Source organism: Convolutriloba macropyga, chromosome 6 (assembly GCF_964194025.1).
Source record: "Convolutriloba macropyga chromosome 6, txConMacr16.3, whole genome shotgun sequence".
Lineage (NCBI taxonomy): Eukaryota > Metazoa > Xenacoelomorpha > Acoela > Convolutidae > Convolutriloba > Convolutriloba macropyga.
This window is the reverse complement of record NC_134473.1, coordinates 60,085,382-60,104,915: the sequence shown is the minus strand read 5'-3', so window position 1 is coordinate 60,104,915 and position 19,534 is coordinate 60,085,382. Positions and strand designations below refer to the sequence as shown.

The window sequence follows — 19,534 nt, the reverse complement described above, 5'->3', positions numbered from 1 at the left end:
AACAGCTGATAGCGGCACTGATTTTTTCTCCAATGCCCACGGTTTTAGGAATACTAGAGAGCGTAACTACTTGTGTATACAGAAGTTAAATGATGCCATATTGATGACGGTCAATACTTAAGTTAGTATACCAATAAGTTCACCTCATTTCAAAAATGAGTTCAATATGAAGTCTAATTCTTGGTTTGCGATTGCTTCATTTGTTATGCTTTTGGGTTACCAATGTTGTGTTGCTTGCTTCTATGAAGTTTATCACGAGACAACAGCTTCTGTTTCTTGGTGAGTAGTCTTTTAAAATGTGTTAAATTGGATCTTTTGCACAAACCCGAGGTTACAAGCAGGAACTCACTGCAGCGCTTAGGGTCTTGATTTCTAACCACCACTTTTTCTTAAATATAATCCTACATGGAATACGAGTTAAGAACGATATTGAAGTCTGGCTTTAAACTTTTGTTTCCTAACAAATACAAACGCTTGATTCTGCTGTGTAGGCAAATGACGGTTACTTTGAATTCTCTGAGTCGATTGCCGAGCTTTTCAATCTATTTTACTGAATCAAATATGAGATTTGTGGAATGAAGAAATTGGCGAAAAGTGGACAAAATATTTAAATTTATCTTCATTGTCTCTTTGAATTAATAATGAATCTTCTTGAAAATTGTGTCTTCGAGTAGTTTGGATGTCTGATTTGACCGAAAATTCTATATTGTGCAAAATGCAATAATTGAAATTTAAAAAAAAAGATTTCAGAAAATAATAAGCACATTCAACTCCCTTTGTTGATTTCTCTAGACTTGAAATTTATTTCGAAATATAATGCTTCCCATTTGGGTAAAGTTAAGATTTGACTGATGCAATCAAACTAATTGGAACTCATCTTTATGGGATGCTATATTAATAGCCGCACAGCGATAGCTGGGGCTATCATTGGCCTTCTCTTTACAAGAGAAGGCCAAAAACCTCTTTACAAGAGGTTTTTTTTTACAATTCAAAGAGTTTGAATTGTATTGGGGCGCTGTCCTTTTACGACACGAAGAGGAGTATTGCAGAAGTCCTTTTTTTAAAATCAACTTTATTGGAGTAATTTTTGAAGCGGGAAACGCGTGAAAAATTGTGGAGTGATTTTGGTGCCGAGCAAAAGTGAAGAGCCGAGCAAAAAGAGAAATCAATTTCTCGCTCTCTCAATACCGCTATTTTTGAGAGAGCGAGAAATTGATGTGTGAAAAAATTTTCTCTAAGCGAGCGAATTTTTTTGTTCACGTGCGGCTTTTAAAAGCAGTTTTTTGCAACTTTTGATGGTTATGAGGTTTGATTATGATATTGTTTTAGTTTTAGACTTGTTTTAAAGGGAATCGAAGGTTTCAAGTAGTTAATTTGAGTTTAATGCTACTTTGGAGGTTTTTAGTCAGTTTTGCTGATTTTTAGATGAAATTTAATGATTTTTACCTGTTTTTTACTGCTTTAAGTGGGATTTGAATAGAAGCTTGTTACTTGAGGAATTTTCAGATACCAATTGATTAAAGTTTTGGTTGGTTTAAATCATTTTCTGAGGAAAAGTTACAGAAAAATTGAGAAATTTTAAACCATTTTTTAAAAATATTTTTGCAGTTTGTCATTTTTTGTAAAATCATAGACAACGTTCTTAGCCTATTATAACTTGTCCATTGTTTTGCGAGCTTTTCCTTGCTCTAATTGCAAAGGAACTTTATTCGCCTTTATATTTCCTTTTACTATTAAAAAACTCATTAAGTTTTATAGTTTTTTTGTTCAATTTGTGTTTGATGCCGTTTCTATTCCTCCCTTAATTTTTTATGGCATTTGTGGAGGTTAAGGGTTCACAATCGTTGTTCTAGTGGTATAGTCATATTTATGGGCATTTTTCTCCTTCGAGTCGTATCTGGAATTTTTCCGGCTATGTTTTTTTAAGATATATTCACACAGTTTCATGATTTTTGAAGTCAAATTGGACTAGTGATTTTGGTCACGCCGAAACAGGAAAAGGAGCGAAAAAGCGATTTGTTTTATGGTGTGAATTTTTTTGCTCTAATTTTAAAGTAGAGTGAGAAATCGGTGTTTGAAAAAAAATTGCTTTCTCGCTAGTGGTTTTTTGTTCACATACGGCAATTTCACTTTGCTTTTTACTCTTTTTTTTTCAATTTATGGATCCGATTTTTTTTCCAAAAAGTTTTCACAATCCATTCATAGTTCAATCTAGGCCTAGTTTTTTGGTTTCAACCAAGTTCCATTTCTCGCTATTTGTTTTTTTACATGCAGTATTTTGATTTGCTGTTTTTTTATTTCTTTGATCTGATTTATTTAGAAATGATTTTTGTAATTCAATCATACTCCGTTTTAAGTCTAGTTTTTCTTTTGTCAATACAAATTTGTTGAATTGTACGTCAGGACTTGTCCTGCTATGTTTTTTCATTTCGTCAAGATTTTTGTTACGACGATATGACGTCACAGCCACTTTTTGTTCATTCGTTCATGCAATTTAACTGAATTACGTGCGTGACGTCATTTTTCTCTCTTTTTGGAGCGAGATTTTTTCATTCGCGTGATTAAATTTTTGGTCTCGCGTGACTCACCTCACTCTCAAAAATGACTTCCTCACTGAAATTTACTTTTTTATATTTAATTCAAAGAGATAAGGTCAAGTAGATGTATATCACTCTAATTGAAGGCTATTTAAGAGCGGCTGATAGAAGCAGCAATGCAATAAGTTATACAGATTCATAATCAAAATGTAACATTTCTTTTTGAGACTGCAGATCTACGAAGCCACTGCAGCTATTTTCTGGCAATCTGCCAGCTATCTTTATGATTTGTTGATTACTCTGGGTGTTTGGATTCGCTTGTTAAAGTTTGTCGTGTCCAAGAAAAATCAGAACTCGAACGTTCGAGGTCAGAACCGTTATGTGGACGAGGTAAGGCCAAAAGCTTTACTGTATTTGTGATGGAGCCATCGCAATCATTTGGTTAAGCTGATAGAGCTAAACTTGTTGAAAAGTTTAAAGTATGGCAATGTCTGAGATAGCTATTAATTGCTCTTGAGCGAATTTTGTGGCATCTATTGTAAACGTTTTGGTCTTTTTTTGCAAAGTTTTCGCTCTGCAGTTTTTGCGTTTTTCTAGAATGCTCTTCGATTTTTCATGCCATTTTCACACTTGTGTTCTTCGTTTGTGAGTGATCTAAGTTGCTCTCATTCTGAAATAAATCTTTTTCCTCATATAAAAAGCAATTGTAAGCGCACAAAAATCGAAGTAATTGTAGCTGAGTGGCTAAAATGTCAGCCAAACGTCCTGGTGATCCGGTGTTTGAACCATGTGCGGTCCGTATTCTTGCACCCATAAAACGTTTCTAACCTACGCCCCCTATAAATTAAATTGCTCCGCCTGTCATTCGAGAGAAATTCATCCGGCATTAGTTGGTGTATGTTAAAATACATAGCAGAAAATTTAGCCTCGGAAAAGTTAGAGGAAAATGAAAAGAGGAATTCTGCTGTCACTTTAAAACATAATGGACAAAATGTTTGGAGACAGAAAATGCGAAAAAATTTGCAGGCTCTTTTTTTTCGGCTGAATTCGAATTTTGGCTAATAATCTTTCACGTCCTCTTATAATGTCTTCGATTTGCTGATAAACATTTGTTGAACTGGGCAAATATTGTACCTAAAAATTATATCAAAATCGTGTTCAGAAAATCTGTTTGGGATGCTAGAAATCAAAAGAGATATCTTTTTTAGCCAGAAAGTACCATAAGTCATTTTTATTTTTACCTCACCACCTTTTACTTCACCACCTTTTTACTTGGCCATTCAAAATGATACTCTCAGTTAATTCAGAGTTGTTTTTAACCAAAACTGATTCATTTTTGTTTCGAACCTTGATATTTTTATTTTACTACTATTGTGGCTATGTGCGTTTCGTTGAACTAGTTGTTTATTACTCCTGCAAAACTTCATTTATCACTGAAAAGCCTTTGTTGCAAAATAATTGAAATTAAATACAGTTTTTGAATTTCTTGGCGAATTGAGGCATGCATCTTAAATGTTTGAGCTTGGTGGATACCAAATATCGAAACAATCAGTTTCACTATCCTCTTAAAATCAAAGATAATTACGACATCATTAAAATAGTCTCGTCGAATTTAAATGTCAGGAGAAATTTCAAGATGAAACCTTCATAATTTAAATTTTTCAAATGAGCGTAAACTTCAGTACAAATACTGTGAATACGGAGAGCCACGGATTAAGACAGCAGATCAAAAACTCCCAAAAGCATTCCTTATCTTGGCTTCGTATCCCACTGGAAGATTCATTTAATCCATTTACTGTTTGTTTAAAAAGCATTTCCCCTTCATTTCCCAGGATGAAGTCCGCGACCCACGACAGGTATTGGCCAGACCGACCATACCCAAAACAGGCATTGGCCAGACCGACAATACCCAAAGATAGGTATTGGCCAGACCGAGCAGACTTTGGCCAAAACTGGCCAGACTGAACAGACTTTGGACACCATTGGCCAGACTGACCAGACATTGTCCAGACCATTGGGCAGACCGAACAGACCTTAGGCCAGACCGTTGTCCAGACCATCGGCCAGACCGAACAGATCCTAGGCCAGACTATTAGCCAGACTCATTTAAACGTTAATAAGCATCCAATAAAATTTATAATTTATTCGTTTCATTTTTTTGAATGACAAATGAATATGAGATTTTAAAAAGAAATTATTGAAAAAAAACCGTCGATTTAAAGACAAATGCAAATTTCAAAAGAAGGTTAATGAAGTATTCCAATCATCTAGAAGTAGATGTCGTTTACCATTTATGGGCTGCTATTTTGAAAAACAGTCAATACAGCACGCATTTATAAAATTTAGCCTCAAGTTGTCCATGATGATTAAACCGCTATTAATGTCACTTTCGGATCAGTACCTCAAAGTGTGATAGGAAAGCCACAAGCAAGTACTCCACTTTGTGTAGGAACGTCCTTTGGGAGTGAGTCTTTTATAAAACGAGATTTTTCACTAAAAGTGCTTGTTTCACCAGACCGAACGGACAGAAATATGGGTATTGGCCAGACCGAACAGACCAAAATATGTGTATTGGCCAGACCGAACAGACCGAAATTTGGGTATTGGCCAGACCGAACAGGCCGAAATTTGGGTATTGGCCAGGCCGAACAGACCGAAATATGGGTATTGGCCAGACCGAAATATGGGTATTGGCCAGACCAAAATATGGGTATTGGCCAGACCGAAATATGCGTATTCGCCAGACCGAACAGACTAAAATTGTCATTGGCCAGACGGAAGGCGCGACCCAAATTTTTTCCAGATCATTGTGGAGGGTCGCACTGGACCTCCCTGTCCGCGACCCAAATCGGTCTGGCCAATACCTGTCTTGGGTCGCGGACTTCGTCCTGGGTTTGCTCCTGTAGCGTTGAGGAGTTTAATTGCTGTATTTATCTCGAACTGTGATAATAGAATACTAGAGGGTCAAATTTTGAGCAAATTTAAGACCGATGAATTGAAAAATCGAGTTAATCAAAATTGTTGAAGACAGGAAACACCAATGGTTTGCTTAAGCAGATATGAACCGCGGTGTAGGATTTCGATTGATCTCCCAAATGATTTTGAAGTCGGGTTGTTTCCATCCAGTGATATTGATTTTGAAAACTTTTCAATTTAAAACGCTATGGGTTTTCAGCGGCAGTAGCGTTTCGCTTCTGTTCTCCGGCAGATAACAGCAGCAGTAGAATAACTTGGATGTCACATCATTTCATTCTGCCCGGCAGATTTACTTGGTTAGGTGTCAAGTGCCGCGATGTGAGGTAAGTGCCAGGTCCCTCTTGCTTGTACTTCTCTTCGAGTCTGGTCATCATCTTAGGAAATAATGAAATTAAATTAATTTAAAAACATCGGATCTTCATGATGTAAACCTTAACTCTGCTCAGAGAAACCCAAGACTTGGGTTCTGCGCTGCCCAGAAAAAACCAAGTCTTGGCCTCTCTCTGCCCAGAGATGTCTCAGGTCTTGGCTCCGCTACCCAAGTCTTGGCATCTCTCTACCAAGACTTGGCCTCTGGAAAATCTCTGAATCAGGCCTGCTGGGCTCTGGGGGTTCGGTACGGGTTTGGAAGTCATCAAAAACAATGGCGGCTATTGAAGGAGGGCACCCGTTTTGACGAGAGCAGTCAAAAAACGGTCATATTTTGTGGAATTTTGGATGTGACTGTTTGATAAGAAGTGAACGTTTTTGAGCAATATTCCTGAAAAATGTTTTTTCAAATGTCTTCAGTCAATGACACTCGTGAAAAGCAGCAAACTTTTTTCAATTAAATTAGAAAAAGCTTTCGCCTTATAAAACTGGATTATTTTTTCTTCTTTATTATTATCCAAAACCAGTTTATAAAGGAAAAGCAAAAATTGAACTGTGATATTGGAATACTATAAGTTCAAAAGATAATAGAATACTTCAAGTTCAAATTTCGAGTTCAAATCAAAATTGTTGAGGACAAGAAACAACAATAGTTTGCTTAAGCAGATATAAACCACGGTGTAGGTTTTCGCGTCTGTTCACCGGCAGATAACAGCAGCAGTACAATAAATGTATGTCACTTCATTTCATTCAGCCGGGCAGACTTGCTTCGTTAAAAATTTTTTGTTAAGTTTGATGCTTTTCACTAGTCTTCTCTAGTGTGTCATGCTGTGTTACGCGAGCCTTATTTCTGTAGAATAACATTACTTTTTTGTCTATTTCAACACGTTGAAATATGAGCAGGGTAAGTTTCGACCAGAGGCTGACAAAGAATACAAAAACTGTGATGCTTCCTGTTAATATCCAAAACCATTTTTAAAAAAAAAGCATCATGGTTCTTGTATTCTTTGTCAACATCTGATCAGAACTCTTCCTGTTCATATTTCGACGAGTTCATTAGACAACAAGTTATTATATTCTTCTCGCTTGATTCTGTGCGTAAAACAAAACGTTCCCACATTCGTCCTTACATACACTGCATTAAATCACCACTGGGAAGGTTACTGTTATGTTTTCATCAGTACAGAATTTTGGTTTCGAGCCCTGAGGAAAATAAAAATTTCTTTTGAAAAAAATGACAAGTTTTGGTTTAAACTTGGTTGAATTGGATCTGTACGACCAGTCTTTTACTTTAGATTTTGCTTGAGATTTTGCTCTGCGCAGGCATACTTTGAAGTCGGTAATAAACGGCTAGTTACTGCATTCTTTTTTAACATAAGCTTTTTAACCTAATTTTAATGTGCGTAACTCAAAATTGTAGCAAAATTGGTAATTTTTTTGGTCGGATATCTCAATAAAAACTTTTAGAAGTTTTACATTACGCCTATCGTTAAAAACTGGCATCGTGGGCCTACAAATTGAAAGCAAGTCTTCATTGCAAGGGTTCCTTGGCTTATTTAGTTTCTGTTGTTCTTAACACTGAAATTGAGCTCAATTTAGCGCGCTCGAAAAAAGTGGTAGACTTATTTTATTATGAAGGCTTAATGTTGTTTATAGAAGGGCCTGAATTAAAACTATCATTTCCATTCAACCTAACGTGTCAAAAACAATATCAATAAATCTGTACAAAATTTAATTTTGGCAACTGCACAAAATGGTACATTTTGCCAAGTTTAGAAAAACAACTGATACAAAATTAGAAAAAAAACTTGTGCGATCTGTTTAATTTGTGTCCGCAGCTTAGTTGCTGCATATTATTTGCATCCCCAGAAGCACATGCCATATTTTTACATAATGTTTCGGTATGTAATAGCACGTTCTCCGTAACTGGGGATGCATAGCGAACTGCGAGAGGGGCACAAATGAAAAGGATCCAGAATGTGTTCCAAAAAATTACTAAAATCTCGTTAACTGAAATTTCACATAAAGGTTAATCAAAATTTAAAACACCAGAGTTCCGCTCAATAGAAAATATTGAGTAAATGGAAGGTGCAGTTTGAAAGAAAGAGTTTTTATTCTAGCAACAACATGAGACTATGATATCAAAAAAGTGATAGTTCTTAAGGTTAACAAATAAATCTTGTCATAAGCAGGAACTTTTCGAGAAAACTGGCGAAAAACAATTTTTCAGCATAAAACTAGTAAACTGCATACAAATCATTAAAAATTTCGTCCCTAATATGTTTCAAAGTTATTGGACTTTAAGGAGGACACGAACTAAAACCCAAACGCATAAATAATGCTTGCTATCCTTTGCACAACATTGCTCGTGTTCGAAACAGTTATCAACCTACTTCTCGAAAAACCGTTTTAAGAATTTTGATATTTTGAGCTGAGATATTCTCCCATAGTTTTTTTGTGAACATTCCCCAAGACATTGACAAATGTACATTTATCGATAAACACAGCTCATATTCAAATCAATCTTCTTTTTGATAGTGGAGAGCTGAATTTGGTTTACAAAAGCACCAGATTAATTCACCAATGGCAAACTAAATGATATGTCAGCCAAATTGGTCAAAAAATATTTATGAATGTTTTCTATAATATTTCTAGAAATTTTTATTGTGAATTTGATTTCCAGATTTAAAGAGCACTGCATGGATACCAATCATAATTTATTCAAATTTTCTCAGTTTTTGGATTTTGAAAAAGAATTTGGTGACTTTAAAAAATCTCGGCCAATTCACGTGGAACTATTCGATTTCCACGTGAATTGGCCGAGATTTTTTAAAGTCACCAAATTCTATTTCAAAATCCAAAAACTGAGAAAATTTGAACAAATTATGATAGGAAATAGTGTCATCACAAAAACTGTCCATCAAAAAATCTGTGTTCCTCTTTTTTTGCGCTCAGATTCAATTTTTTGCTAAGACTGCGCTAATACTATTCACTTTGTTATGAAAAATATTTCCAAAATATATTGTACTATTAATCATATTAAAAGGGTCCAAAAAGGTTCTGCTTCTCTCAAAGATTGTCTGAAAGGCGAGCAAAAGGGATCAAAAACAAGGAAGTGGCAAAATGTCCAAATATCAAAAACATACAATTTGGCCTCAATTGATCGACAATATGCTTGTTTTTTATGTCCCACTAACTTCTTAGCATAAAGACATCTTCGATAACTATTTGCAGTGAAATTTCAGAGGCAAAGAGCTTGTAAACGGCACCGCGTAAATTAGCTGCGCTTGCCCTAAAGAAGTTTTATACAATTTCTGAAACAAAAATATGCCTGGCATAAAGTTCCCTCACTTATTCAAAAATGTGGGAACAATCACAGGTAATCGTTTAAAGTATATCAAATTCAAATCGCTTGTTTTTCTGCTAAATTTTTTTAAACTGATTCAATTACAGCAGTTTGGTGTCATATAAAATATGAAAGCTAGTTATTGTCTGACGTTGTGGTATAAAACCAACTTTATGTCATTCCCCTGCTATACAATAGATTATTTTATTAGCCTCTATAACTTTTCTTCAGTTCTTTGCATTTTATGATTTGTCTCAAACATTTCTCTTGTTTTTGCAGTTTTTTTGTTTTCAGAGATCTTAGCAAAATTTACTTTAAGCTAACATTATATGTTTTCATGCAGAAGTTGCAGATCTGAAAAACATCTTTTATAAACAAAATTGTATCAAAAATTTACTATCATGACATTAGCTTGATTAGCTTACAGAGTGTCAAATTCCTGAAAGCAAGTTTGTCTGGATTCTAACAATAAATCTGCTAGAGTGATGCAAGATAAGCGATCTATTTAACATGCATTGTATTCAGAGGCAGAACAACAAAGCCTTTACAAAAAGAAGTTTTTAAACTAATTATGAATGACTTTTTGGGGTTTTAGTCTAAATTGTATATTAATGATTAGATCATGACACTGCAGAGACAGGCCTAAATCATCGGCCAAATTTGACTGAGCGTGTAACTAAATTCCTTTTATTGTTTTAATACAAGGGACTTACAAGGGACAACTTTATTGAATTGGGGCACTCACATTGAAGAATTTTATAACTGGTCTCTGTTTTTAAATTTAACTAATTTCTGCCAAATTAGGTGAAAGAACAATTTTTTGGAAACCATGCTGCAAACGATGTAGTCAACGTAACCGAAATCCTGGATATCGAAATCAACCAATTTCAGTTTATGTCTCCCTGTGCGGTGCTATGGTAGCTTTTCTACAAACATGCGAGATCTCTAAGCTTCCTCTAATCAGATAAGCTTCCTAACACCTCTATTCAGACAATAAGCAAATTTCGGCTTATGAGGAGACCATGCCTAGGCATTAGCCTCTAGCATGACAATGTTTATAGATTGTAGCTAATCAGACATTATCCACACTTTCACCTCTGATCAGACGCTATCAAAGTATGGACATTGTCTTATCTGAGGTGAACACAATAATCTTCCTCTCTGATACAAAAATGTCCATACTCTGCCGTGATTATTCAATGTCTAGACTTTATCTTCTAACCATAAAATGATCATCTATATATGGTACTCTTCGTTCAAAGCGATCATTCTATTTTCTAACTCTAAATACTATTTTAGCCAGCACTTCTGCTTGTACAGCATTTTATATGACCACCGCTTCTTCATAAACAGAATGCCTCTAGAGTCTGACCTAGAAGTTTTTGAGTCTGTCATCCGTCACTCTTTCACATCCATCAACTGGTACTCCATGTTCCAAAGTAATGATTCAGGTAATCCTATCACCTCTGTTAATTTGCTTCAAGTCACAAAAACGCTATTCAAGGTTACAAAACACACGCGTGCTCGCCATTGTGTGAGATTTATGTGAAAATCTGCGGTCAATAGAAATAATGTAAAGTGGTGATTTACTGAATGGCTAACTGGAACCCGCACATACAAGTTTTAAAACGCCGAATCTTTAAAATACCAGAGCTGCCTATATTCCGTGCCAGATTGATTTTGAAGCCTTCGTCATTTTAGAACTCTAGTTTCGCGCTTGTATCGATAGTAAGGTGCTTGTTTCAAGCAAGGTTATGTAACTGTGCCAAATATACTTCGAAATTCTCACTTAAATCTGGAGCCACTAAAGTTCCAATTTTTCTCAGTTAATGCTCAGTAACCTCATCAGAGTCACGTAAGCTATACGAGAGAGATGTTTAGAAAGCTGTTGCGAGTTCCAAAGCTTCATCTACAAGAATCATGGATGGAGGAAGGGAGTGAGTCCTGAGCTGTTCCTTGATCACGTTTTCGACTTCTCTCTCACGAACAAACAAGTCAACTATATCTATGTTAGTCATAAATGTAACTTAAATGAGATGTTTTTTTTTGTTTCGCAACCCCAGATTTTCCAGTTTCCTTTTTCCATTCTGGTTTTATCAGGTACTTATTTGATATTCTTCTTTTTTTTCCAGAACGCACCGAATAATAGTTCACATTCTTTACTTCAATTGTTAGCAAGCACATTGATTGCCAAAAACGGTGCAAATGATATATGGCTTTGTTTACATTTGATTTTACTCTTTGTGATTAAACAATTTGATCGTAGAAACTTGGCAAAATCGTTACTTTTGTGTCAATTTTCTTTTCGTCAAACCGCCGTTTATCACTTCTGAGTCCTATATATGTAACGTCACATTTTTGTGTTCGCTGTTTAAAAAATTTTTTTGTATTATTTTTGGGCAGTTTTTTCTAAAACTGAAGCTTTTTAAGGCGACGTATGCTGAGAACTTGTGCCACAACGTCATAACAGAGGTCGGATTTGGTCCTGGAAAGCTTCGATTAAACGGCCGGATTCTTCAAAACACACCTTTCATCTTCCCAATTCAAAACACAGGAGAAATTAAATTCATCCCTGCAAACTACGTCAGGTGAATATTAGAGTTTATAATGAATTTCATCGTCATCAACAAATTATCAAGCTCCGAGGCAAAGCCCAAATTCGAGAGGGCGACAAAAAGCGTGTTGTATTTATTGATCAACTTCTGATCAAACTATCTTTTTCCGCCACTCTTTTCTCGCTTTTCTTCGTATAGTGCGACAGAACTGGGGATGGGGAAAAGTAGCCTGTTTCAAAAGTAAATTGATCCCTCTGCTTGATTATTGCAGTGTTCATCGCCCGGAGATAACAAGTCTCTCGAACTATTTTTTGAATAAGTTAGGTAACTGTTGATATCACAACGAGATTTGGATAAAATCATGGTCTTGGTTTTCTAAATTATGTGAGAGTACACACAGCTCAAGTTCTGTTATCTTTTGAGCAAACAATCAGCAACCCTTGAAAACAAGACATTATTGAGAATCAAAGGTCGAGAAATGCCTAATGCTAGTTTTATTTGGTGGATTAAAACTAGCAACTGAATTAAATTACTTTAGTTGTGATTACACCAAATTAATTGCAAACAGACCACCTCCAACATACCTATGAAGACATTTTTAATGTAACTCAAACATATATACCAGATATTTCCACCAAGACTGAAATAGAACTATTTTTCTCGGTATCATAAAAATTGAAAACTGAATTATTAAGAACGAAACAAAGCACTGGAAAATCAAACACTCCCAGACTGCTTGAAGAAAGCACTTGTTCTCCCACTTTTTAAATCTGGAAATTTTTTCTGAAGCTGATAACTACAGGCGCATTTCTGTATTACCTGGTATATCAAAACTATTCGAAAACATTATCTACATCAGAATGACCAGTTTTTCAAACGTTCAAATCAATTGCACAACAATCAGTTTCGTTTTCGATCAAAACTAGTGAAAAAAGATGCCTGGAAATCAAATGTAAATTCATTCAGATACAATTTGAACAAACCAGCAACTTCAGCACATGCAGGCTTTCTGGACAAAAAAAACCGTTGGATACTGTAGATCACTCAAATCTCGGTGAAAATTTGTACAGAATGGGTTTCCATGGGCTTCGTAATACCTTGTTAACAAGCTATCTGACAAATGCAGAACAAAAAGTACGTTCCGGAGAAATTAAATCCTCTTTTTTAACTTTATGATTAAATTTACTTCAATTTTGGGACCATTACCGTTCATTTTGTATGAAAACCATTTTCCAGAAGCTACAGCAAACTTAACAATGACTCCTTCTCTTATGAGTCTTATCAATTAGAACTACAGCTTGGGGTCTTGATTGACGAGAAATTCAACTTCAAATTATATATTCAGTTTTTGATTCATGAAAAGAATGTTTTTCGTGCTAGTTTCTAGAAGCTAGGAACGGTTTTTTCATAAACATCTAATAATTTCCGCATATAAAAACATGTGTGCAACCTATCTTGGAGATTTACAAAAAAGAGATTTAATTTATGGTAAAGCAGCGTAGAGTGACATGAAAAACGAACAGCAAAATTAAGCACTTAGTGAGAGTTATAAATGCAAAGCCTAAATTTGATTCGATTACAGACATCAACAATAAATTGCAGCAATAAATTTTAGCGTAGGAGAGTTACACTTTTATGAGTTTTTGAAATAATTTATGAAAAAATACGGAAAATAATTGAGTGCAGAGAAGTGTTGCTTTTTTGATTTAAATATCTTTAAAACACATGGAATTTATTCGAAACATTCAGGTTTTGATATAAAAAATAAATTAATAGTGAGACCATTTTGACAAAAAAAAAGAAAACTGTTGACAAAAAAAAATTTAAACCTGATGTCATTGAAGAAGTGGCAACGTTGTTCATCATAGATTGCAAAAATTTTGCTAACCGTTTCCGCAAAAATTTCGTATTAGGCAATGATGATTTGCTAGGGGGTTTCTATTGAAATTTCTTTTAAGGGTTTCCGAACCTAAGAAATTGAATAAAAGACTGCCTTTTGTTGTTCTCTCTGTAAGTAAAGAAAGTGTTAATAACACTTATAGTTTTTTTGTTAATCTGTTGACGAAAAAATGTATTATTTTTTTATTACTCAATGAAATTTGATAGGTGAAAAAGTAAAAATAATTATCTAATTTTATTTTTCTCGGTATAATAAAAATTGAAAATAGAATCATGAAGAACGAATCGATGAAAGTTGATATGTGAAAAAATTTTGAAATGTTTATTAAAAAAATTAAATTTTGACTAAACATACAGTTTTTGATGTCAATTTATGATGATCCACATTAACGTTTTGTTGTCGATCAGTGATAGAATTTGCAAAAAACATGGATTTTTAGAAAATGTAATGAGAGAATTCTAGAACTAGTTTCTGGCGATAAGGAACAAAAAAGAGACAAAAAATAACGAACGGAGAGTAAATTTTTTTTGAGCGTGTCATACTTCCTATTATATTTTGTTCAAAGAGACAAGTCATTTAACTGTTTGCCTACTAATGTTGACATTAAGATTTCACATTTAACAATTTTTGTTTTGAAATTTGGATACGTGTCCTTATTAAGCTCTTGCTAAATAATTGAGATGTGAGCACTTTAATCGAAATAAGTGTTTCCTTGTTTTACTCCTTGATATAGATTTTGTACTTTTGGGTTAATCAAAGACCACTCTATCTTTGGATTCAGATGCCTACTTTTTCTTTCTACTTATAGTTAGTTAATAAAAGTTATTCATATACGGGTCGTTGTCTTATCTTGTAAATTTTCCAAAAACGTTTTTTTAGAACACTACTTGAGCGTAGTTTACGCATAACAGGTACAAATCTGGCAAAACTTATCCGATACCTAAGTGCAAAGCTTCTTGTTAGAAGGTTGAAAGAGAACAACCTAATGTAAATTGTGCATAAGATAAGCTTGACATAGCTTGACAAGAAGCTCTACTTGTTCAACGTATACTTGGCTAGAGAAATGAAGCCTTGAGGAACAAGAAAGAACGTAAGAACGGGTTATAAGTGATGCCCAAGTTCGAGAGCTTAAGACCAGTTGGTGTAATTGGGTAGCACACTAGGCTTGCAAGTAAGAGATGCTGGTTCGAATCCAGTACTGGTCCATTTTCACAGTAGTTGCACCTGAATAGACCTCCTAACAGGTTATGGGCCCAGCAATTTTTTAAGTCATAAAATTAATTTCCAAAACAAAACTAATTTGTTGTTGACAGTCATAATCCTTTTCTGCTTAGTACCTTTTCTTTTCACAACTGTTTTGCCTGCTCAAACTTCATTGGATCAACAGACAGTGAAGCTGCTGACCTACACAGGAAAGGCACAGGACTTTCCAATCTGGAGCACAAGATTTGTGGCGATGATGCAGACGAAGGGACTCTACAAATCACTACTGGGGACAGAGGAGCAACCCAATGAGCCTGCGCCATTGGCCAATGGGGCAACCAATGATGAAAAGAAGAACCACAAGGTGCTGAAGGATGCATATGAGAAGGAAGTTGCAGACATCAAGGAGAAACGGAACAATGTGTGGTGCCATCTGGCACTGACTCTAGATGCAACAACCCTCATGCTGATGAGACATGACTGTGTGGGAGATGACAGCATTGGAGATGGAGCAAAGGCTTGGAAGCTTTTGCAAGAGAGATTTCAGAGTGTGGAGACGCCGACAGTGGTGACTTTAGCGGCACAGCTTGCTCGACTGCAGCTCGAGGATTCTGAGGATTTGGACAGCTTCTTCATCAGAGGACAGGAGTTGCTCACAAGGCTACAAGAAGCAGGGGAAGCAGTCTCAGAGACCCTCTTCAACGCCTTGGTCCTCAATGGTCTGCCAATGAGGTATGAAAGTTTTGTAATACAGGAAAGCTTCAACCCGGCAACGAACTTCACAGAGTTGAGAAAAAGGCTGCAGAACTTTCATGAGAGCACGGTGCAGAGACAAAAGGGACAAAGTGGTTCAGTGGCACTGGCAGTGAAGCGTGACTTCAAGAAGGGACCCAAGAAAGGAAACTGCTTTGTGTGTGGGATCCCTGGACACTTTGCCAAGGACTGCAGGAAGAAGGAGACAGCACAATGCAGCAAGTGTGGTGAGAAGGGTCACCTAGACAGGGCATGCAAGAGACAAAGAGATGGAGGCAAACATGAGTCAGTGGCAATGCGTCCAACATTGGCTACACCAGACGAGGAATGCTGGGCAGCTCTTACCCAGTGGAAGACAGCAGGCATGTTAGTGGACAGTAGTTGCCCTTGAATAGACCCCCTAACAGGTTATGGGCCCAGACCCTAGTCTCTGAGCTTAACCGCAAAAGAGAGACAATATAGTTAGAAACTGTGAAAGAGAGGATGCGCAATTTAAGGGGGAGTGTTAGAAGGTTGAAAGAGAACAACCTAATGTAAATTGTGCATAAGATAAGCTTGACATAGCTTGACAAGAAGCTCTACTTGTTCAACGTATACTTGGCTAGAGAAATGAAGCCTTGAGGAACAAGAAAGAACGTAAGAACGGGTTATAAGTGATGCCCAAGTTCGAGAGCTTAAGACCAGTTGGTGTAATTGGGTAGCACACTAGGCTTGCAAGTAAGAGATGCTGGTTCGAATCCAGTACTGGTCCATTTTCACAGTAGTTGCACCTGAATAGACCCCCTAACAGGTTATGGGCCCAGACCCTAGTCTCTGAGCTTAACCGCAAAAGAGAGACAATATAGTTAGAAACTGTGACAGGGGGGATGCGCAATTGAAGGGGGAGTGTTAGAAGGTTGAAAGAGAACAACCTAATGTAAATTGTGCATAAGATAAGCTTGACATAGCTTGACAAGAAGCTCTACTTGTTCAACGTATACTTGGCTAGAGAAATGAAGCCTTGAGGAACAAGAAAGAACGTAAGAACGGGTTATAAGTGATGCCCAAGTTCGAGAGCTTAAGACCAGTTGGTGTAATTGGGTAGCACACTAGGCTTGCAAGTAAGAGATGCTGGTTCGAATCCAGTACTGGTCCATTTTCACAGTAGTTGCACCTGAATAGACCTCCTAACACTTCTCAACTTTTCATGTTTTTCAACAAAAGAGATATCAATGTGTCTATCTGACTTTGTTTCTTTATAACGTTCTATTTCAATCAAGTTTTTCCATTTTTATTCGCATTTGGACGTTTTCTACAGATATGAACGCAATAGCTTTTTCACACCTCAAAGCCAACTTGATCAAAGTCAATTCACAGGCCATTTTGTTATTTAGAACCAACCAAAAGCCGAGTCATGACTGACTGCTCGCCATGTTTTAATGTCTTAACATTTGCAAACCGTGATTCTTTGTCGCCTCAGTTTGATCGTGAGCATAAATTATGGTAAATAATGGTTCAAGTTTGAAAACTTGTTGAGCATCATAATTTTAGAGGACAAAGTGGATAAATTTTCACCACATCACAATATTTTCATCAAATTAGCTTGGTTTTGCATCTCGATCAATTATAATTTTTTTTGATAGAGCACAAAATCAATAGAGCAAGGAAAAACACGTAAACACGAAAAACACGAAATTTTTTAAGTGCATAATTTAATTGTCACTATTAAAGATGATTTTTTAAAAGTCAGTGATCTTTTTTGGACTATTTCAATAACCGTTCCTTCAAGGTTGAGAATTGTTGACATTTCATGTTCTTGAGAAGATGTTTGAGCTTTTGACAAGAATTTCAAGATCTACGATGTCTTTCATCAAGTTGCATCAATTTTCCGTTCAAATTACAAATCGAGAGATTAATAGGCTTCGAGAACAAAAGCTGGCGCTCCATAATAATAATCAAAAAGATTATCGTTTAATTGTCGTTATATGAACCAAGTTTAGGAGCTTATATCGGTGCCCAGTGAACCGAATTCGAGGAAACTCTGCCGGGAAACCCGCCAGTCTGATCTTTTTCCCCGGTAAATTCGCAGGAAAACCGGGAATTGTACATTTTTGTTAAATTTTGCTGGAAAAAAGGGAACCTTGACTTTTCCCTGTCTACATAACCACATGACCACATTTAGGGAAGCCAAAGCTAAATATTTTAGCTCTGACAAAGATACTTTTACCACTTTCTATTGGAACGCAATTGTCCCTCATGCGTATTCTCTGAAAAGTTCTTGTCAATTCACATATATACAAGGAAAATATTGTTATACTTTAAAACAAAAAATACATTTGAGATGTTCAGGTCGAGTCTGACTTACAATTGGTTCCGCTCAGAGATCATCTGCGCTGCTCAGCCATGGATATGTGAATGGAGCACTGAAAATGTCTGAGATAAACGCTGTTACAGAGGAGATTGAGACTGATCATAATTATGAATTTATTGATGTGAAGTCAGTTAATACGTATAGTGACGACAGATCATTTCAACATATGCTGAGCGATTTAAACATAACTTTGATGAAAAATTGTTGGTGTTTTAGTCATATCGCTGCTTATTACCTGTTCCGTGTTGGTTGTATGAATTCTTTATTGTTGTATTTCAAATCTTGTTATCCTAATAAAAAATAATTAGAAACATTAAACTATATTATGGTTGAAAAAAACTGCAGTGCTGAAAAGGTATAAATTTAATTCAACAAGTGGACATTTTTTACCGTATTGGCCAATTTATCTCAATATCTGGACTTTAACTGGGGGATTGAGACAGTCTCTAATAAATGCTTGAGAAACTGTTTGAGAATTCGGTGAGAAATATGGAAGCGATGTGACAGCACTTGTGTGAGTTTTTCTTGTGTAAGTAATTCAATTATATATCTATCTAAAAATAGAGTTATCGTTTTCAACTCTAAAGATGAAAGAGGGATGCTGAGTAGCTTGATTTTAGTTTTTTGGAAGAAATTTCTGTTAAATTTGTCAAAATACTGATTTTTTTCATCGAAATTGAATTGAACCAAATATGCTCCTTTAGTCCACTTTGTTTAAATTTGCTGGAAGTAGAGACCCTATGACCTGTTGACACAATCTCCATAAACTGCAAAAGAGAGCTAGGTGTACTGACTCTTCCTATAACAGTCTTCCAGAATTAAAGCATAGCTAGTTTTGCTAATTTATCTCGATAATTATACTACAAAGGGCATCATTTATTTTTGATATGAGGAAGAAAAATTTCAAGTAACAATTGATCTAAACTGCAATGGTGTGGAACAGTTAGTTGATTTTTTTGAACGCGCAGCAATATTAGGGCTGGTTTTGACCTTATCATGGATTTTCACAATTGAAAATCAGTTTAATTTTTTTGCGGTTTTTTCCAAAAATTTTTGCTTTTTTTGCTTCCTAATGTTAATTACTGACAAGAAACTCATAGTAAAGGCTCAATTAATTGCCAATCCAATTTTTCAATTTACAAAAAAATCCAATAAACTTGTTTTGTTTTCAGAGGGAAGCTCACGGATCTTATGGCATTGAAAAATTATTTTTAGTAAATTTTTATGAGTTTTTGTGTTTTGCCTTAATTTGTTGTTTCTGCAGTCTGATGACTTAGTCTCACTAACCAAAGATTGAAGTTACTTCATTCAGTGGTTTAAATGGACTTATAGCGGGCTTTAATTTGTAAACTGATGTCACTTTGACATTTTGATATTTTGTTTTAAGGTAAAGCCAGTTATTTCTTGCGTTTTGCAAATTTTTACCTTATTTCTCTCAAGTTGATGGTCTGTAGCGTGTATCAGTAAAAACAGGTCAAATTTTTTCTCTCGTGAGCTAACAATTAATCTTTAGGACGTTTTTATTATTAACTTACGGACTCTTGG

The 19,534-nt window shown here is 35.7% G+C and overlaps 1 protein-coding gene across 1 annotated transcript; it reads left to right on the top strand.

The window, feature by feature from the left end:
• The first annotated feature begins 142 nt into the window (after nt 1–142).
• On the top strand, nt 143–18,369 carry LOC142341101 (uncharacterized). The gene is made up of 6 exons (XM_075391981.1): nt 143–279; nt 5,713–5,836; nt 10,528–10,679; nt 11,110–11,237; nt 11,659–11,816; nt 17,968–18,369. The coding sequence occupies exons 1-6, from the start codon at nt 243–245 to the stop codon at nt 18,053–18,055; spliced, it is 687 nt and encodes a 228-aa protein (XP_075248096.1). The 5' UTR covers nt 143–242; the 3' UTR covers nt 18,056–18,369.
• Nucleotides 18,370–19,534: the final 1,165 nt, after the last annotated feature.

Excerpts from the sequence above, each read along its gene's own strand:
- LOC142341101 (XM_075391981.1), top strand. The coding sequence starts at position 243 with ATGAAGTTTATCACGAGACAACAGCTTCTGTTTCTTG. Across the intron at positions 11,238-11,658 it reads AACAAGTCAACTATATCTAT|GCGACGTATGCTGAGAACTT; the intron begins GTTAGTCATAAA and ends AAGCTTTTTAAG. Across the intron at positions 11,817-17,967 it reads ATCCCTGCAAACTACGTCAG|GTCGAGTCTGACTTACAATT; the intron begins GTGAATATTAGA and ends TGAGATGTTCAG.